The sequence below is a fragment of the Anabas testudineus genome, chromosome 15 (assembly GCF_900324465.2).
Source record: "Anabas testudineus chromosome 15, fAnaTes1.2, whole genome shotgun sequence".
NCBI classification, from domain to species: domain Eukaryota; kingdom Metazoa; phylum Chordata; class Actinopteri; order Anabantiformes; family Anabantidae; genus Anabas; species Anabas testudineus.
In genome coordinates, this window is record NC_046624.1 from 21,317,741 (window position 1) to 21,336,416 (window position 18,676).

Below are 18,676 nucleotides of genomic sequence, written 5' to 3' on the forward strand. Positions count from 1 at the left end.
ATTCAAGGAACAATGTATATTTTAATAATGTTATTTTTTCAAAAGTTGTACATCTATTTTATTTTATGACAGACAGCTCCAGCATTTATTTATTTGTCTTTAGAAAAACGAAGATTAGGGAACTTAATGGGATTTTATTGAGATACACATTATTCTTTTTTCTTTCCTCCTGGTTGTTCACTTTCTTAATATTTACAGTATGTGAAGACATAACTAAACACACAACCGTGAATAAAACAACGGTTATAGTTTCGTTAGGAAATGATTTGTATAGAATTAAATCGAGGACTCAACTAAAATGTTTACGTTTTTCTGTTTTCTGCATTAAAGTCGCTGAAATACTTAAAAAAAACATTTTTTTATCTTCCCTCAGTAAATTGATTCTTTTATTTTGAAGGCGGCTCGTTTTGCCGGAAATCGTGTCCGCGCTTTACTCAACGCGCATGACGCGAATCAGACCTGTCAATCAACGTGGAAAGCCCCGGAGCTGGAGGGGAATTCCGGAGCCACGTCGCAAACACAGCCCGCTGATTGGTGGAGCGAGGAGGATGACGCAATGACGCAAACTAGATGAAAACATCATCATAGAATTAAAAAACACACAGAAATAATTAATAAGAAAATAATGTAAAGGAAACAAAAAACAATAATGCTGAAAGAAAAAAACTAAATTCGATTACGTATAAAAGTAAAAATGTATTATAGCATATATAAATATAACAAATAAATATGTCTAAAATTACCATAGTAAAGTATTAGTGTCATCCACAGGTGGAAATAATAGTTTAAATAACGCTCAACTGTAAGCGTTTCCCCTTTTTGTGTGAATTTATCTGCCTTTAATAGAGTTTTGCTTCTGATTTATATTCAAAGATATGCACAGAAATGCAGCTGTAAAAGCAGACTGACGTGGACCTAAGCAGGCAGCTCTCTGCTCGAAGTCCTGCAAAAACAGATGTTGTTGTAAAAGCAGTTTAGTACAACACAGCTGGAATAATACAATATGTCAGATGAGCCGGTGTGACCTCTTGTTAAAAACAAATCCCCCTTCTATCTTACAGCAGCTGTTAATGTAAAATTTTCCTTCTTCATGACACACCTGCTGTTATTGGCCTCAGGTGTGGCTTGATCTTGTGCAGCCTCTTTACCTGTGGTTATGTCTGCAGCTGAAGAGTTTAAAGTTTTACATTTGGTTTCTAACAAATCCCAAATCCACCGTGACCTTTTCAAAAGTCAGAAAATTATCTTGAAAGAATTCTCAGAGCTTTCTAATGAACCAGATATAAAAATAATCTGATGCATTAGAACTTATTTTAGTTTTAGTCAACACAGTTCGATGCATCTGACCCACACTGCTGACACCATTTCCATCATGGTGTGCATGAACACCGCCCTCTTCAGTGAAATGTATTTATTTACTCAAGCCTGCGAAGCCTGTGCTGGGTTTTCTCTCATCAGCAGCAGAAGGAAAAAAAAATCAACTAAAAATTGACTACAGGATTTGTAGTTTAATGCGACTGAACACAGACAAACACAGGAATGGTCCTTTAATATTTACTGCCCTTGGAGTTATTAAAGAGCTTTAGTCCTGAGGCACATGTGCATTACATGATATAAAAGGAAAATAAATCTCTTTGAGCTTTTAACCTGCAGACAAACATGTACAACACGTGGCCAAAAGTCTGTGGACATGAATCTGCTTCACTCATTTCTCCTTAATATTTTTAGGTACCGGTATTTTAAATATTAATTTAATAATATAATAATTAACCAATTGTTTCAATTGTTTTTTAACTGAAAATATTTAGTTCAAACCTAATTTATAATTAAGTAATTTTATCATTTGTCTGACCAGCAAATTCTAAAAAAAAATATTTTCTATCATTTTCTAATTCATTTGTGAATTAACAGAGCAATAATGTAAGCTTGCTGCAGCTCTACTCAACTATTTATATCAACGTCCTCATCGTGGTGGATTTTTTACCATTTTACGATTTTATTATATTAACGCAATAAAATGTGAAATAGCTGCAGTCCTTATGAAAAGTGCAAATTGCAACAATATTCAGATTAATGTCATAAAAGAAAAAAAGAGTTTAGTTCCAATCATTTTCCACTAATTAACATAATTATTGAGAATCTAGGGGCTGGGTTTAACCAATTCACTGACAAATGGTTTCATTAGCTCCAAAGACTGTCCACATACTGCTGGTCACACGTGTTGTAGGCAAATGGTGACAAGTTCTCTGGTATTGAAGCTTAAACACTTTAAGATTGTTTCTCTACATTTGCGGGTTTATACGTGAGAATAAAGCAGCTGTAGCAGTGATTCAACCCGTTTTAAAGCCGTCAACGACAAGTCTCTTTGGTTTATTGGAAGTTATGGAGGGAGGAGAACAAACGAGGAAACTGAAACACAGACAGAGTTTCAGGCTTTTCCTTCACACTGCTAATGCTGCGCAGACAGACAGGTAGAGGGTAACAGACAGACAGGTAGAGGGTAACAGACAGGTGATGGAGGTGGATGGAGGTGAGTCTATGTGAAGGTGAGGCCGGCCTCGCTGTAAACCTTAAAGACCTTCTCGATGGCGTTGACGTACGCCGCCGTCCGCAGGTCGAGGCCCAGATTGTACTTGTTGGCCGTTCGCATGATTTGCTGCATGAGGAGAAAGAAGACGGAGAAAGGAGGAAGAGGAGGAAGTAAAAAGACGTTAATATTATCCACTGACGTCACTGTGACAGACTAGATGCTGGTACAGAACCAGAACTAGAACCTCCTCACACCACTGTTCTGTTCCCTTATACGTTACAAATATCAGACAAATGACAAATGTTGCCAGCGTAGCTGCAGATGTGACAGAGTCAGACTCTGGATGAGTGTGTGTGTGTGTGTGTGTTACCCTGGCAGAGCGCTCCATGGTGTAGGCCAGACCTGAGTGAACAATATCCTTCTCAGAAGCTCCCTGAAACCCAAACACACTGTTACAGCACCAAAGAAGAAGAAGAAGACAACGAAATGACAGCGGCAGCAGTAAACGAGTGCGTACGCACAGCGATCCTGGCCTGGAACTCAGAGGTGGGGACGACGGGAACGGAGCCACCGTGTTTCCCAAACTTCCGCTCCAAACTCTCCTGGACCGACACTGGAGAGAGAGGTGAGAAAAGGTGATGGAGGAAGGAGCAGGAAGTGACACCTGGAAACGAGTGGAGGCCAACTCACTGAGCAGGTGGTGGTTGGAGTCTCGCTCATACTTAAAGGTGAGTCGACCGTAACTGACATGATTCAGATTCTTCAACCACTCGAAGTATGAAACTGTTACACCGCCGGCGTTCAGATACATGTCCTGAGAGGGGAGGAGAGAGGAGAGGAGAGGAGAGGAGAGGAGAGGAGAGAGGAAAGATAGAGGAGAGGAGAGGAGAGGAGAGGAGAGGAGAGGAGAGGAGAGGAGAGGAGAGGAGAGGAGAGGAGTCAACAACAGGACAATACAAAATTCCTTTAACATTTGCCTGTTTTTCGTGGTCACCGACCGGGATCACCATGATGTTTCTCTCCAGGAAGATGCGATCGGCCTCGGCCGTGGTCGGACCGTTGGCTCCTTCTGCGATGATCTGAAACAGACTCCAGAGTCAAGTTTTAGGAGGTGGTTGCCTCACAGGTGATATTATGGCTCATTTTTACAAACCCTGAGTGTATTTTTAACTAACTCTTCTGTAAATCCTCTTTCCAAAGAGCCTCAGCTGCTGAAGCAATTTAACAGTGTGGAGTAAAAAGAGCTGATATTAGATTGACCAGTGTCAGAATGACCACGTATTACCTTGGCTTTGACTTTGTGTGCGTTGCTCTTCGTCAGCTGTTTCTCGCTGGCTGCTGGGATCAGGATGTCACACTCCGCCTCCAGGATGCTCCCTTCATACGGAGCTGCATCCGGGAAACCCACGATCGACCCGTTGGCCTGAGAGAAGAAGCAGTTCGTTAACGATCACCAGTACTGACCAGTTCGTTAAAGATCACCAGTACTGACCAGTTCGTTAAAGATCACCAGTACTGACCAGTTCGTTAAAGATCACCAGTACTGACCAGTCCGTTAAAGATCACCAGTACTGACCAGTTCGTTAAAGATCACCAGTACTGACCAGTTCGTTAAAGATCACCAGTACTGACCAGTTTGTATTCTTCCAGCTCTTTGGGGTCGATGCCGTCGGGGTTCCAGATGCTTCCGTCTAACTCTCCGACTCCGACACACTTGGCACCAAAGCGATGAAGGTAACGCATGGAGTGAAGACCAACGTTACCGAAACCCTGCAGACGGGAGCGAGGGCGCATTAAACACACGTCCTGTCCTCAGCTGATCTGTTGTTTCATGGTCAAAGCCTCTGAATATTCAGTTTAACAAACGAAACACTTACTTCATATAAAAAGTCTTAATTATTGTTAACGGATTAATGTCGCAGCTCAGCTGTGGTTCAATATAAAACTTAAACTGAGTGAAGCTGTTTGTCTGAAACGATCTGATGAGCTCACTGGTCTGAGGAGCTCCCATTTCTGTCTCCTTCCACAGGACACTGGTAATTAAAGAACCAATTAAATGTACTCTGAGTCGAGGAGAGGAGGAGATAGGAGGAGAAGAGATAGGAGGAGAGAAGAGGAGGAAGAGGAAGAGGAGGAGAAGGAAGAGGAGGAGGAGGAAGAGGAGGACAAGGACGAGGAAGAGGAGGAGGAGGACGAGGAAGAGGAAGAGTGGTTTGCACTGCCAAAGGTGAAGAGCAGAAGACCGACAGCTCCTCTTCATCCTCTTCACTCTAACAAACAGTGTCTTCACTGCTCTGACTTTGTCCTGCACCTGTTCCCGCCCCTCCTAGGGATGAAGAGGATGGATCGTACCTGGATGACGAAGGTCTTGCCCTGGAAGCCGGGACTCATTCCCAGCAGGCTCATGTACGACGCCTCGTTGATGAAGTTCTCGATGCCGTGGAAAACTCCTCGGCCGGTGGCGGAGATCCGACCGTGGATTCCTCCCTGGCTGATGGGCTTCCCGGTGACACAGGCGTGAGCGTTGATGTCCTGAAGATGGAAAGAGAGGAGGAGGAGAGGAGCACGTTGTTAACGCTGACCGGTCTGCACAGACACAGACACGGTGTCATTTCTGAAGTTTGAGAATGTGAAATTTTATCTGTTTTAACATTTTTACTCTCTGAATTGATTCCGTCCGTATAATCTAGGATTAGACTCACATAGTGTCCCATGGTGGTGGCGAAGGTGTCGGCAATCCAGGACATCTCCCTCTCACCGGTGCTCATGTCCGGAGCAGGAACGTCGATACCAGGCCCTGCAAAACCACAGTCCGCATGCAGAAGACGTTCAAAATAAGAAGATGATAATGAAAAAAAAGAATTATTTGATGATGAGTCTTTGAACCATCCTCATCTATCATCCCCTCACCGATGAAGCCTTTCTTGGCGAGTTCAATGGTAAACCTCCTGGTGATTTTCTCCAGCTCAGTGTCCTAATAAGAAACAAATACAACTGTGGATTAAAGAAGACAGACACGTGTTCCTCAGTGAGAGCTGCTGTTTCCCACTTCACATCTTTATATCAATCTGAATCAAGCTGGATAAAATCTGTAGTCGATCGACTGGAGGATGAATAAAAGTCGAGCTGTAGAAATGGTTCAACAACACGTTGAAGTACTCTAATGCCTCTTATTAATATGATTATTCTTAAAACTTTTTTACTACATTAAATCTTCATGTTCCCTGAACACCTGATGACATCACACTGAATTTATCTGCCAGGTGTCAGAAGGTCAGAGGTCAGCGGGCGGCACAGAGCTGCACAGTGACGGTCAATCAAACAGTCATCGTGTCACCGAGTGGATCCTGGTGTCGGTTCCAGCTCATGGCTCAGCTCCTGGAGGTCTGAACCACCGAGCAGCAGGGCGACCGGGGTCGGCGTGGGGGGGTCGAGAGAGTTATCACCGATTTCTGCCGGTTTACACACAAGCTTGTGTAGCAGAACAGCTCGGTAGGAAGCCTCGGGTTAAACTCGGTTTCATCTGTACCACGACCTAACGACAGCTTAAAAGCTGCTGATGAAGTGCTGGGGAAGACCCGGGACCAGAGTCGGTCTGGAGCCTGTGTTTGAACTTACAGAATAATTCTTTGGGTTGATCTTCACCCCGGCTTTGGCTCCACCAAACGGCACATCTGAAACACATCGACTGTATTTGAATGTTCAGCACACAGCAAACAGCAGAGCAGTGAATTTATCCGTGTACTCACCGACGACGGCACATTTGTACGTCATCAGAGAAGCCAGAGCTTTCACCTCATCTACAGACACATCGGTACTGTAACGGATACCTGGAAGAGACAAACGGTTGTTACTGTTGGTATCTTCTGGGATTCATCCTCTACCTGACCAGTGACCACGTTTGTTCCCTCTGCTGCTGAAATGAGCTGCCTGCATTTCTCTGCATGGAAAATAAAAACACTCAGAAAGTGGAGGGAGTTCTGTCAGAAGCTGCGAACGAGTCAGGATGTAAGTCAACATGTGCACTAAAAACAGCCTGCTGCAGAGAAACAGCACAAAATGGCTGACGAGGAGGGAAAAGCACAGAGCTTTTTATTTTTAATGATTACTTCATTGAGCAGAAGAAAGACACGATGAAGCATGAGGGTAGAAAAGAAAGACGGAAAAGAGCAGGGAAGAAGAAGGAGGAGGAGGAAACGTGAAGAAGAAGGTCGGCAGTGAAATCAAGAGACAAGTGTGGAGCAGTGAGTCAGTCTGGGTGTGGGTCACTGAAAGGAACCAAACAAAGACCACATTCACAATCTGTCGTCTTTGAGACCACACCCTCCACCTGCTCTGCTGGTTCTTATATTAACACTTAACGTTAGCAGCTGATCGTATTCACCCACAGATGATTTAATGTTACAAACAAAGATCAAACAGAAGGAAATCTGTGTGAAGGAGTTCTCAAAGTACTTGTACTTTATACTTCTACTCCACTGCATTTCTCTGACAGCTTTGGCAGTAATTCTTCCTGTAAACACGTTTTTACTTTTTGTTTTAATCATTTGATATTTTGGACCAAACTAACTTAGTCACTTTGAACTTAGGACCTCTAAAGCCTGTTGTAAATAAGAGCAGTAATTTGATGTTTACACATGAATACAGAGTGATAACAGACACTGTATATGTGACAATCACAGAACTTTTACTTTGAATAGTTTAAATGTGTTTTGCTGATACACACATTTTTGTAAGTGAGAATATTAAAGTAGGAAATTTACTTGTAATTTAGTTTTTTAACTGTGTGGGATTAGAAAAGTTAGTGCTTTACAGTAACAGATTTCAGAGTCAGAGTTTTTTACATCACAGATTTAGTCTGTTAAATTTGTATAAAGTTCTATGGGATCTGGTGGACGGACTGTTAATCCTTAAAATAAAAATTCTGAATATTACATGAAGTTTACGAAGGATGTGTCACAACAGTTTCTAAGATGACTACCTGCATCACATGTGGATTCATCCGCTAATGCAAATAGTCAACAACAACCTTTTTCTTGTTTGTTAAAACAACCAAATTACTTTAAAAAGATAAGACTACATATTTATGAGGTGTTTACATGTTTAGTAGGAACCTGAGCTGAAACTCACAGATGGAGAAGTAAAATTAAAAAGTGTTGAGAGACGGACTAACATGTTTTTGGTTCTGTGAGTGGGATCCGACAAAACCAGATAAAAAAACATTAAAGTCTTTCAAAGTAGAAGCTGAGGTTGAAATTTGCACAGTGAAACTGATGAAACGCCTCAGCTGCAGGGACCAGAACAACAACAGCAGCAGGATCAGTCACCTGAGGGACAGTAACCTCCAGGGCTGAAAATACTGACAGGACAAACACAGTTAGTTATTACTGCAGCTTTAGGCTCAAACATACAAACAGTCATCTGCCAGAGAGAACGATTACCGCCCGACACTGCAGCTTCACTGAGAAAACCATCCAAGCTCTGCAGGCTGATCGTGTAACTGTGGACCACAGTAAAAGCAGAATGCAGCCCAGCATCCACCCTCACCAGCAGTATGATCTTTAACATGACTGAAACAGTGAATGAATGGATTCAACCTTGTCATTTAGAGGATTAACGGGAAGCTAATCTGACGTTTGTGTCCAACGTCTCAGATTTGACGCTTCTCTTCTGCAGATAAATAAGCAGAGAGTTCCCTTTGAGTTGCTGCTCCACTCTGCATTTACACATATAAATTGAGCTGCAAAGATCAATTACTCGGCTAAACTAGAAATAAATGAAAACTTTCCTGCACGTTTGGATCTGTAAACTCAACACCAACAACAGCATCTCTCCCTTTTGTGCTGGGCTGGTCTCTTTGCATGTTTTTCTGTGGATTCGGTTCACTGATACACATGAGCTGTTTTAATGCTCTCTTTTCTAAATATCAGATTTGCAGAATGTGTTGTGTTCCAGTTGTTCCTCATTCACTGTTATTTTGTCATCTCCATGAAACCTTGTCTAAACATGACTCAGCTCGGTTTGTAGCCGTTTCCTCGGCTACAGTGATGAGAAGTTTCCAGGAAGCCTGCAGGACGGCGCGCAGGGCTCGAGATCACAGCAATTTGTCAGCAGGAACATGAGACGACTTAAAACCATCGGAGACATTCTCTGCGGGAAAAGGCTCGTTTCAGGACCAAAACTGTCTCCAGCTCCAACACAGGCGGTGGAGGCTGTAACTGATGTGTGCTGAAAACTTCACAGCAGCTGTAGTAGCTGTAGTAGTAGGTGTGGAGGTACTGGTATTCTGAAACGTACTTAAAGGAACAGAGACTCTGCAGAGGCTGAGAACGTGATTGTTATCAGTCCATGGAGCTGTGTACAGACACAACAGGCATGTGGAAGGACAAGTTCATTCAGAAACACTGCACGTGCATGATTATTGTACAAGAGCATTCTCTCAGGATCATTTGTACTGTTGAACAAATGCAGTAAAATGCTTGAAGTAAGTGTCTTCCAGAAACTGGTTCACTAAGTACGTGTTCATTCCACCTGCCACTCGAAGGTCCAGCATTGACGACGGTGACCCACGTGTGTCCCTGTGTCAGGTCCACTAGTGTCTCATCTGTCAAAAGAAACTTTCAGAAGCTTTAGATGTGATTAATAACCTGCTGCACGACACGGCATCCACAGGAAGACCGGGTGTCCTGGAGGGAGATCGCGGGGCCCCACAAGGCCCTGGTCTGGGATCCCAAAGTACTTCAGCAGAGAGTGGACGTGCAACAAAACCCGCAGCAGATTTTCATCCTATTTGTTCTTCAGTGTTTATTAGTTCATCAGATTCTGCTTTAATAACCTGTAAAGTAACTAAAGCAGTACAAACTGCAGTACAAACTGCAGTACTTCTGCACAGTAACTAAAGCAGTACAAACTGCAGTACTTCTGCACAGTAACTAAAGCAGTACAAACTGCAGTACCAACTGCAGTACTCCTGCACAGTAACTAAAGCAGTACAAACTGCAGTACAAACTGCAGTACTTCTGCACAGTAACTAAAGCAGTACAAACTGCAGTACAAACTGCAGTACTCCTGCACAGTAACTAAAGCAGTACAAACTGCAGTACAAACTGCAGTACTCCTGCACAGTAACTAAAGCAGTACAAACTGCAGTACCAACTGCAGTACAAACTGCAGTACAAACTGCAGTACAAACTGCAATACTCCTGCACAGTAACTAAAGCAGTACAAACTGCAGTACTCCTGCACAGTAACTAAAGCAGTACAAACTGCAGTACTCCTTCACAGTGACTAATGCAGTACAAACTGCAGTACAAACTGCAGTACTCCTGCACAGTAACTAAAGCAGTACAAACTGCAGTACAAACTGCAGTACTCCTGCACAGTAACTAAAGCAGTACAAACTGCAGTACAAACTGCAGTACTCCTGCACAGTAACTAAAGCAGTACAAACTGCAGTACAAACTGCAGTACTCCTGCACAGTAACTAAAGCAGTACAAACTGCAGTACTCCTGCACAGTAACTAATGCAGTACAAACTGCAGTACAAACTGCAGTACTCCTGCACAGTAACTAAAGCAGTACAAACTGCAGTACAAACTGCAGTACTCCTGCACAGTAACTAAAGCAGTACAAACTGCAGTACAAACTGCAGTACTCCTGCACAGTAACTAAAGCAGTACAAACTGCAGTACAAACTGCAGTACTCCTGCACAGTAACTAAAGCAGTACAAACTGCAGTACCAACTGCAGTACCAACTGCAGTACAAACTGCAGTACAAACTGCAGTACAAACTGCAGTACAAACTGCAATACTCCTGCACAGTAACTAAAGCAGTACAAACTGCAGTACTCCTGCACAGTAACTAAAGCAGTACAAACTGCAGTACTCCTTCACAGTGACTAATGCAGTACAAACTGCAGTACAAACTGCAGTACTCCTGCACAGTAACTAAAGCAGTACAAACTGCAGTACAAACTGCAGTACTCCTGCACAGTAACTAAAGCAGTACAAACTGCAGTACAAACTGCAGTACTCCTGCACAGTAACTAAAGCAGTACAAACTGCAGTACTCCTGCACAGTAACTAATGCAGTACAAACTGCAGTACAAACTGCAGTACTCCTGCACAGTAACTAAAGCAGTACAAACTGCAGTACAAACTGCAGTACAAACTGCAGTACTCCTGCACAGTAACTAAAGCAGTACAAACTGCAGTACTCCTTCACAGTGACTAATGCAGTACAAACTGCAGTACTCCCGTAAAGTACTTCCTCCCCCCTGTACCTGGGATCTTCCCGGATCCCGGAGCGGCTCTCACCTCCCTTGCAGGGCGTCCTGTGCTGGCTGTGCTGGGCCCGGTAGCCCTCGACCACCTCCCACTCCCCGGTGTCCCTCTTGATGGGGAAGCTGACGCTCAGGACGTGGTTACACGGCTTGATGATCCGCAGGATCCCGCGGACCCTCTTCCTCTTGTGCTCGGGGCTCTCCCGGGTCTTCAGGTCCTCCACCAGCTTGTCCTCCACGATGGCGGCGCCCCGGTCGAAGAAGCCCTCCACCATGGAGAAGAAGTTCGGGTCGTTGTCCCGGTCCACGGCCTGACTGTAGCCGCGGTACCGCAGCAGGGACGCGGACGCCGGCAGCGCCGAGTCAGCGGCGGAGCAGCCGGAGGCCAGGACGCTGCCCGCTCCCCGGGTGAGTAGCTCTCCGAAGTACCGGTACATGTCTTCAGCTGACCGGAGTTCGCCGGCGGACTACGGAGCGACAGAGTGGGAAGACGAGGAACCGGGTCGGGGGAAAGTTGTCCCGCAGCAGCGCCACCCCTTCCTGGTTCACCGTTCACCGACGGTAAGGAACCGGACAGGGGGCGTTAGTTCGCATTTTAAACCGCTTCTGGAGAGAAAGACGCGGCTCGACCGTCGAAATTGGACCGTTTAAGTTCCGACACCGACTTTTTACAGTTGGGATCGAAGGTTTGATTCAATTAGCAGGAGACAGATTAGACGACGGAGGCGAAACTTCAGCAGAGAAACACGTTATTATGGAGCGTTTTAATGCCCATGACAATGACAACTGTTAGCCAACTGCACCGACACAAAGCGCTTCACTTACAAACAGCTAATTCTCAAAGCATCAGACTTGCGCCGAATTGAATAAATGGTAATTAAAGAGGAAACAACGTCTGGATCAGGGACATTTTTGCATGATTTCACATGTTTTCTGTTGATTTGTGGCGGTTTACAAAGCAGCGAAGTATTCGGTTCGGACGACTTCCGGACACGACTTTCAAAGTAAAAGCTTCGTATAAACGCTAACCGACGGGTGGAACAGACAAACAGTTTGTAGTCTTTACATTTCACGACGTCTGGAGGGAACATTACAGTATTAATTTTTACTAGTGCACATTAATAAACAGTTACAGTAAATCTGTAGTTTAATCTTATATGAAAAATATGAATGTAACATTAAAATGAAATGAAAATGACATGGTAACTGTGACCTTTTACAAACATGCAGCTTAACAACAAAAAGAAAAAGAGAATTCATGTTAGTGACACATCACAAAGGACAGCGGGGAAATGAGAAGATGAAGACTAATAGAAAATGTCCATTTGTATCTGTCCACTCAGCAGATCATGTGTGACCGGCCAAAGGTCCATGTCTTTCTGGGGGCTCCTCCTCCCTCTGCTGACTCCAGGGTGGAAGGTGAAGATCGGCCCCCTGCTGCCTGGAGACACCTGGAGCTCACCTGGACAGATGGACGGCTGAGGCCTGCAACAGGTGAGGCGTTCAAAGACATGTGACGGCATGTTTTACATATAAATGATGAGTTTACTGCCTTGTCTCCAATGATTGGTGTGCTGGAAGAAATATTTAGACGTTTTACTTCAGTAAAAGTATCAGTACCACAGTAAAAGTCCTTCATTCACTAAGTAAAACTGCAGAAATGTTATCATAATAATGTAAACTATGAAAATAAATGATGTAAACTTTGAAAATACTGCACATTACAAATATTTTCAAAGAGCATTATTATTACTTCTACTTAACTCAAGTAAAGAATACTTCTGCTACTACTCCTCCACTGATAATTTACTCATATTTCAGATGAGGCTGAAAATCCAGACCAGTCAACAGAGGAGGAAAGAGTCGCTGCCTGGACTTCACTTGGCCAACAGAAACGAACAAACACTGATCGGGATGATTGGTGCTCTGAAGCGGATCGGGCCTCAGGCACATCAGGAGGACGGGAGGTGCGAGCGGGATTAGACTCCAAGTTCAACACAGAGGTTGAAAACCTCTACTCAGACGGCCTCAGAGCTGCAGAGAGACCTCTGGGCCGAGACATGGAGTCACATCCTGAACATGAGGATCAATGTTCAGCTTCACTTCGGAAGTATCTGGACAGCTGTTTCCCTGCAGCTCAACCAGAACCTGATGCAGAACACCAGCTGTCACCAGCCGTCCCTCCTCCGTCCACACATACACAGTACCTCACTACCTGGACTCTGAGCCAGGCATTAGTCCTGAAAAGCAGGCGTGGCATCCATTCAGCAACCAGCCCTGAAAAATCCACACCTCCTCAAACTCCACCAAAACACGTCCAAACCCCGCCCTCCGTGTCCTCCAGCACCCCAGAGCTCTTCAGCCCTGTAACCCCTTCACCAGGAGCCTCCGCCGAGCTTTTCAGCCAAACCTACCGAACCCCAAGGGCGGAGGAAGGCGGTGTTGTCCTTGAGGCCACCACAGATGGGGTTCTCTGCTCTCAGGAGTCCACAACCACGGCGGACTCCCCCACCGGATCCCCCAGTTTCAAGAAAGCGCGAATCTCTGCAGATTTCAGGACTGAAGTAACTGAGTCCAGCAGCATTACTACCAACACTGGGCTTCAAGGTCCAACCACACTTCTGATCCGCTGTGACAAACTGGGACTACGGTACTCAGTTCTGGTTGCAGTGGTTTATCCCTGTCACCTGAAGGAGGTCAAGGTGAGATCAGACGTATTCCATCTCAGTTGTCTTGAGTCAATGCAGGAGAAGAATGACCTTCATTCCTCCACAGCCGATCCATTACTTTATGTTTGACCAGATACATAAACTTCAGTCTTGCAACTTTTAAACTACAGGTGAAGACCGGACCGTCTGCAGGGACTTATGTTCCACTGGCGTCCATCGTGGTGACGGACCAGTCGGGTGTTGACATGAAGGTGGTGTTGTGGCGGCGAGCTGCGTTCTGGGTGTTGACCGTCAGTCCCGGAGACGTCCTCCTCATCACAGGTAAAGAAATCCATCTGGTTCTGTGGCCAACAGTCACGATAGATGCGGGATCAGGATCCCGGCGGATCAGAGCTTCTGTAAAAGAAATTTATTTGAAAGACAAAAAAACCCCAAAAAGACGCACATAATGACCACAGGTACTGTGTTTCTGTCGTGTTGTTGTCTCTAACCAGGACTACAGGTGAATGAAGACAGGTGGAGAGGAGAGACGGTGCTGCAGTCGACCTTCAGGAGCAAACTGCTCAACCTGGGGCAGATCACTGCCTCCACATCACCTCCAGGTACAGATCAATCCACTTCTTCTGCTAATGCTCTTTAAACACTGGTGAGTTTCACCTCAGACTCTGGGAAACTCTCTTCGTCTTTTCAGCTCATCAGCACGTTAGTTCCCGTGCTCTCAGCTCTCTGTGTGGTTTTCTTCGGGGGCGACGTCCCCTGCTCGTGTCCCTGCCTTGCCGGCCCTATCAGGACCTGTGCCGCCTGCCCTATGCCACCCTGAGGTCACTGAGGGTCAACACGCTGGTTCACGCCCTGCTGCGTGTCACACACAGTTACATCAGCACAGGTGACGCTGTGATGGACATTAAACTGTCCTCAGTGACTCATGAGAGGAAACACTGACACAGAAACACATTGTCCTTAAGATAAGCAATGACACCAATCAGAACTGAACTCTACCTGCTGGTTCCCAGCTGAGCTCTACAGCCTCTACTGCTTCACGTGAATCTGAAGCTGTATTTAATGAAATTAGGTAGATAAATAAGATAATCATTGGTGAAATTATTGGTGTGTGTGTGTGTGTGTGTCAGAGTGGCGAAGTGAAGCGGACTCTCGCTGCAGGTCTGCGGTTCAGCTTAAGGCCGTTCTGACTGTGGAGCAGGTAGATGGACACCAGGGGGCGCTATTGCTGTGGGGAGCAGCTGTGGACTGGCTGCATCGTTTCAACAGAGACAGAGGTACACATACACACAAACACACTTTTACTGATAGGTCACATCACATTTATTCATAGAGCACGATGAAAAGCAACTGGGGTTGAAAAGTGCTGCACGAATGCAGTAAGAGGCAGTGGAGGAGCCACTGTAACTAAACAAATATATGGAAACATCAACATAGATAACACAGAATAACAACAGTAAAATACATGTGTGAGTAACTACACAAACAAAAAAAGGTCATAGATACTGAAGCTCTGGGGTCTCTGTGACCCACTATCATCGAAGGCGGAACAGTTAAAAGCAGCTGAATTTGAAAAAGTTCTGAGGTTTGAAGTATGAAGAGCGTTCAACTCTTTTTTTACACGCTTCAGTTTTGCTGAAGTAGCTGCAATGAGAGAAAACTGGTTAATAACCACGTACGGTAGATGAAGCTTGAGGAGATTAAAGCAGTGACAGTCATTAGTCAGTATCTCACTAGTTTCATCCTGAGTCAAACAATTAACATTAAATTAATGTTAAAGTCTTCGTTTATCCAAAACGTTCTCATGTTTTCCTTCTGGTCTTTCTTTCCTTCAGCGGCTGTCTGGGACTTTCGGGTCCTCCTGGTGAAGGAGGGTTTGACCTCTGACCTCTTGGAGCTGCACTCCACCCCCTGGAGCTCTGTCCGGCCTCTGGACCCCAGAGACCGCCGGGTGCAGGACTTCCACCCACCACGACCCGCCCGAACAGGAGCCAGCAGCAGCAGCAGTTTGGAGCTGGACCTTGACACGCTGCTGTCCCAGAAATACAGCGGTGAGTCAGAGAACACGTGACGAGCTTCACGTTTACTTTAGGTTTCGTTTCAACGCCAAATGAGAGACTTTTCTTTCTACTCTGAGACACGTCTTCTTGTCATTGTTGCTGTTTCCAGTTCCACCAAAGAGCTCCATCTTCATCTGTCCTTAGAGGGTTCAGCCTGTCACACAGCTGCTAATCCCTGTGTGGGATCCTACAGTTTTGTAAAGAACAGGACGCCGTTTATAAAGGGAGAGAAGTGGAGGTGACACTTGTTGGTGTCATTGTGGGTTCTTATGGGTTAACTTGCTCTGTCTCACTTGGCAGCTCAGTTTCTGGTGACAAATCACTGTATTTCTATGTCAGCTCTGCTCCGAGCTGCTTTGAATATTGAGAACTGGTTTATTTTGCTGAGCCAGGACTACAACACCTCCTGCTTCTGTGCTGCTGTTGGTCTGATGAGGGACAAACCTCCTTTGCTGTGTTTCCTGTTGATGAGAGTAGACTTCACCATGGCTGTGATGATGTTATCTCGTTATAGTACGTGTACGGTAATTATGGTAACGTACTGGATGTTACTGGGTGATGGTAAACGATTGGGTTTATTCTTGCTCTACCAGGTGACGTGGAGCTCAGGGTCCAGGTCACCGCCTTTCACTTCCAGGATGCTCCACCTTCCCAGAATGCCCCCCAGCTGGTCCTGGACAGCTCCACACCGTTGCCTGGGATCCTGGAGGCGCTGAGCGGGGACATCACCTACACCGGCTGCGGTCGCTGCTGCACTGAGCTCGACACTGACCCCAACGGCATCTACAGCCCCTGTTACCCGTGTCTGCCCCACACTGCCGTACGGCGCTACTACAGGTAGCACTCACATCAAAACCATTAAGTTTAAAAGCGTTAAACTTAAAAATAATGTAGGTCTGGAACTATTTCTTTATTTATTTAGATTTATTATTTTGTGTATAAAATGTATTGAAATTTCACATTAATAAATCACATTAAAACTAATAAATTAATACAAGTGCTGATTATTTTTAGGCCAGGTGTGCTGACAGTGAGTGGGCGGGGCAGCGGTCAGGTATGTGTTCAGGTTCCTCCTGTTCCCCTGCAGAAGATCCTCAACGCTCCGCCTGATAAACTCCACAGGAGCTCAGGTGATGAAACAGAATAACGAATGAAATCGTTAATAATTACAAATGACTTCAGACACAGGGTTCATAACCTGTGGGTTTTTACCTGGACTGTGTCTCAGCTCCAGGTTCTGAGGTGAAGTACATCCAGGTAACAGCAGAGAGGATCCAGAGCCTCCTCTCCCTTCCAAGAAAAACCTTCATCGTCACCATCCGGAGCCACTTCCTGTGTGATGAGAACAGCTTCCCCATCAATCAGGACTTTACACTGCTGGACCTGAACTTCCCAGACTGACGGATTCTGGACGGTTCATGGTTTATCAGTTTCCAGTTCACTGTTCACAAACCGTCTGACTGTCCAGTCATAGCCAGGCTTGGCAGCGCTGGTGATGTTAGCATGTCCAGCTAACTAGCTTTACTGGCTGTAGCAGTAACCTCTGACCTCGACTAGTTAACTACATTAGTTAGTGGCTTAAAGAGAGGAGGACCTGACATGAGCCTAATTAGCGAACTATGTCACAGCTGTGTTTCTGTTTTGCAGCTGAAACTTTTAGTTTCATACACGACAAATCATCTCAAACTGTATTTTAGCACAAACTCTTTATTGGACACCAGCTCATCCACTGATACAGTTTAAAACATGCACTTTAACCCCCCACTCTTGATTTATTGCTTAGGATGATATTCAGTAAAACCTGATAAATATTAATGAATGAATTATCTTGAGACGTGACGTTCTGTTGTGTCTAGTGAGCAAATTAAATCTGATATTTAAACGGAACATGCAATAATCACACACTGCAGCTAACGGCTAACGGCTAACGTCACGACTTCGGTGATGCTACAGCTGAATGAAATCATGCAGAATAAGTGGGATATGAATTTAGAAATAGTTGAAGTAGAAGTCAGAAGTAGAGAAATGAGAGATTAGCTCGGTTTAACCCTGAAAACATGTTAACAGATGTTAGAAGTTGGCTTCAGTCGAGGCTAAAACCACATCATAAACATCTCCCTCTCTCTGAAAGGAACATGTTCCCCCTTTAACATATGAACACACTAACATGACATGACGTCAGCGTGTTTAAACACAAGTGACAGTTTCCTGCTTCACGTAGATGAAGCTTCTAGTGAACCAGGTTCAGTATGTGGTTCCATTAAAGCGCTCCGAGGTCCAGTTCCAGACCAGGAGACATGATGGCTGCAGGTCTCTGATCTCACTGTTCTGTCGACATCTCTGTAGCCACGCTGAGCAGGTCGTCATAGAAACCTGAGACAAACGACAAACCAGAGGAATCAATCCCAGCGCGGCGTTTTACCGTGTCAGCGGATCAGCTCAGTGTCACAGATACAGAAAGGGGACGGGACTCTCACTGATTAGGTCCGAATATTAGGAACACCACTGACCACTACAGTCTGAGCTTCTTATGGTGATCGGACGGCACCATCGGGTGTAGCTGTACCTGATAAAGTGCTCTGTGGGTGGGTGGGACAGTAGCAATATTCAGACTACAACGTGTACATTTACTGTAACTAGACCTTACGGACCAGTTAGCAGTTAGGAAGGTGTGGTGCACACATACCTCCACCTGCTGCTCCACTTTGTCCTTCATTTTCTCCACTGGGATTATATTCACATACGCCTCCATCGCTCTCCCCGGCGGCCCCCGCTCCCTGTGGTTCAGAGAAAAGGCCTGAGAATCCCGAGGCCTTCCCACTCTCCTTAGTGTTGTCACCCTTTTTCAGGAGATTGGAGAAGAATCCTCCCTTCCCCTCCTCTTTTTTTCCTTGCTCTTTCTTCTTGTTGCCCCCGAACAGCCCTCCTCCTCCTTTCTTGTCACCGTCCTTGTCCTTGATACCCAGAGTGTGTTTAATTGCACCTTCCACCGCATCTCCTGCATAACAAACAGCATCACTCTGTGAACACCATGTCTGCAGTGCCAGAGTCCAAAAACTGTACACTTACTGAAGTACAACATATAAAACATCAAATTGAAGGTACTTGTACTTCAATATCTGTATTTCATCTTA

General features: G+C 45.1%; 2 protein-coding genes across 7 annotated transcripts; one reads left to right on the top strand and one right to left on the bottom strand.

Moving 5' to 3' along the window:
- Positions 1-1,488: 1,488 nt before the first annotated feature.
- Positions 1,489-11,288, bottom strand: LOC113158505 (glutamate dehydrogenase, mitochondrial-like). The gene is made up of 13 exons (XM_026354435.2): positions 10,848-11,288; positions 6,280-6,360; positions 6,149-6,204; positions 5,441-5,504; positions 5,233-5,327; positions 4,883-5,062; positions 4,163-4,300; positions 3,816-3,953; positions 3,529-3,609; positions 3,221-3,344; positions 3,052-3,143; positions 2,901-2,963; positions 1,489-2,656 (listed from the first exon to the last, which is right to left on the bottom strand). Exons 1-13 carry the CDS (start codon positions 11,248-11,250, stop codon positions 2,537-2,539), a joined length of 1,635 nt encoding a protein of 544 aa, XP_026210220.1. The 5' UTR covers positions 11,251-11,288; the 3' UTR covers positions 1,489-2,536.
- On the top strand, positions 11,215-17,096 carry shld2 (shieldin complex subunit 2). Of its 6 annotated transcripts, none has more exons than XM_026354430.1 (11): positions 11,215-11,374; positions 12,157-12,307; positions 12,635-13,515; positions 13,653-13,803; positions 13,977-14,084; positions 14,174-14,368; positions 14,613-14,759; positions 15,318-15,533; positions 16,136-16,379; positions 16,557-16,672; positions 16,771-17,096. In XM_026354430.1, the coding sequence occupies exons 1-11, from the start codon at positions 11,249-11,251 to the stop codon at positions 16,941-16,943; spliced, it is 2,508 nt and encodes an 835-aa protein (XP_026210215.1). In that variant the 5' UTR covers positions 11,215-11,248; the 3' UTR covers positions 16,944-17,096. The 6 variants fall into 6 exon arrangements, 5 of the variants coding, with proteins under 5 accessions (XP_026210215.1, XP_026210216.1, XP_026210219.1 ...); XM_026354431.1 differs by having other exon boundaries at positions 12,160-12,307; XM_026354432.2 differs by lacking the exon at positions 11,215-11,374 and adding an exon at positions 11,571-11,686.
- The last annotated feature ends 1,580 nt before the right edge of the window (positions 17,097-18,676 follow it).

What these genes read in the sequence shown, in the direction of transcription:
- shld2 (XM_026354430.1), top strand. Translation starts at nt 11,249, where the DNA reads ATGTCTTCAGCTGACCGGAGTTCGCCGGCGGACTACGGAGCGACAGAG. An exon ending in ACACAGTTACATCAGCACAG is followed by an intron (nt 14,369 to 14,612) that starts GTGACGCTGTGA and finishes TGTGTGTGTCAG; the next exon opens with AGTGGCGAAGTGAAGCGGAC. An exon ending in TCGTTTCAACAGAGACAGAG is followed by an intron (nt 14,760 to 15,317) that starts GTACACATACAC and finishes TCTTTCCTTCAG; the next exon opens with CGGCTGTCTGGGACTTTCGG.
- LOC113158505 (XM_026354435.2), bottom strand. Translation starts at nt 11,250, where the DNA reads ATGTACCGGTACTTCGGAGAGCTACTCACCCGGGGAGCGGGCAGCGTC. An exon ending in GTACAAATGTGCCGTCGTCG is followed by an intron (nt 6,205 to 6,279) that starts GTGAGTACACGG and finishes GATGTGTTTCAG; the next exon opens with ATGTGCCGTTTGGTGGAGCC. An exon ending in AGCTGGAAGAATACAAACTG is followed by an intron (nt 3,954 to 4,162) that starts GTCAGTACTGGT and finishes TTCTTCTCTCAG; the next exon opens with GCCAACGGGTCGATCGTGGG.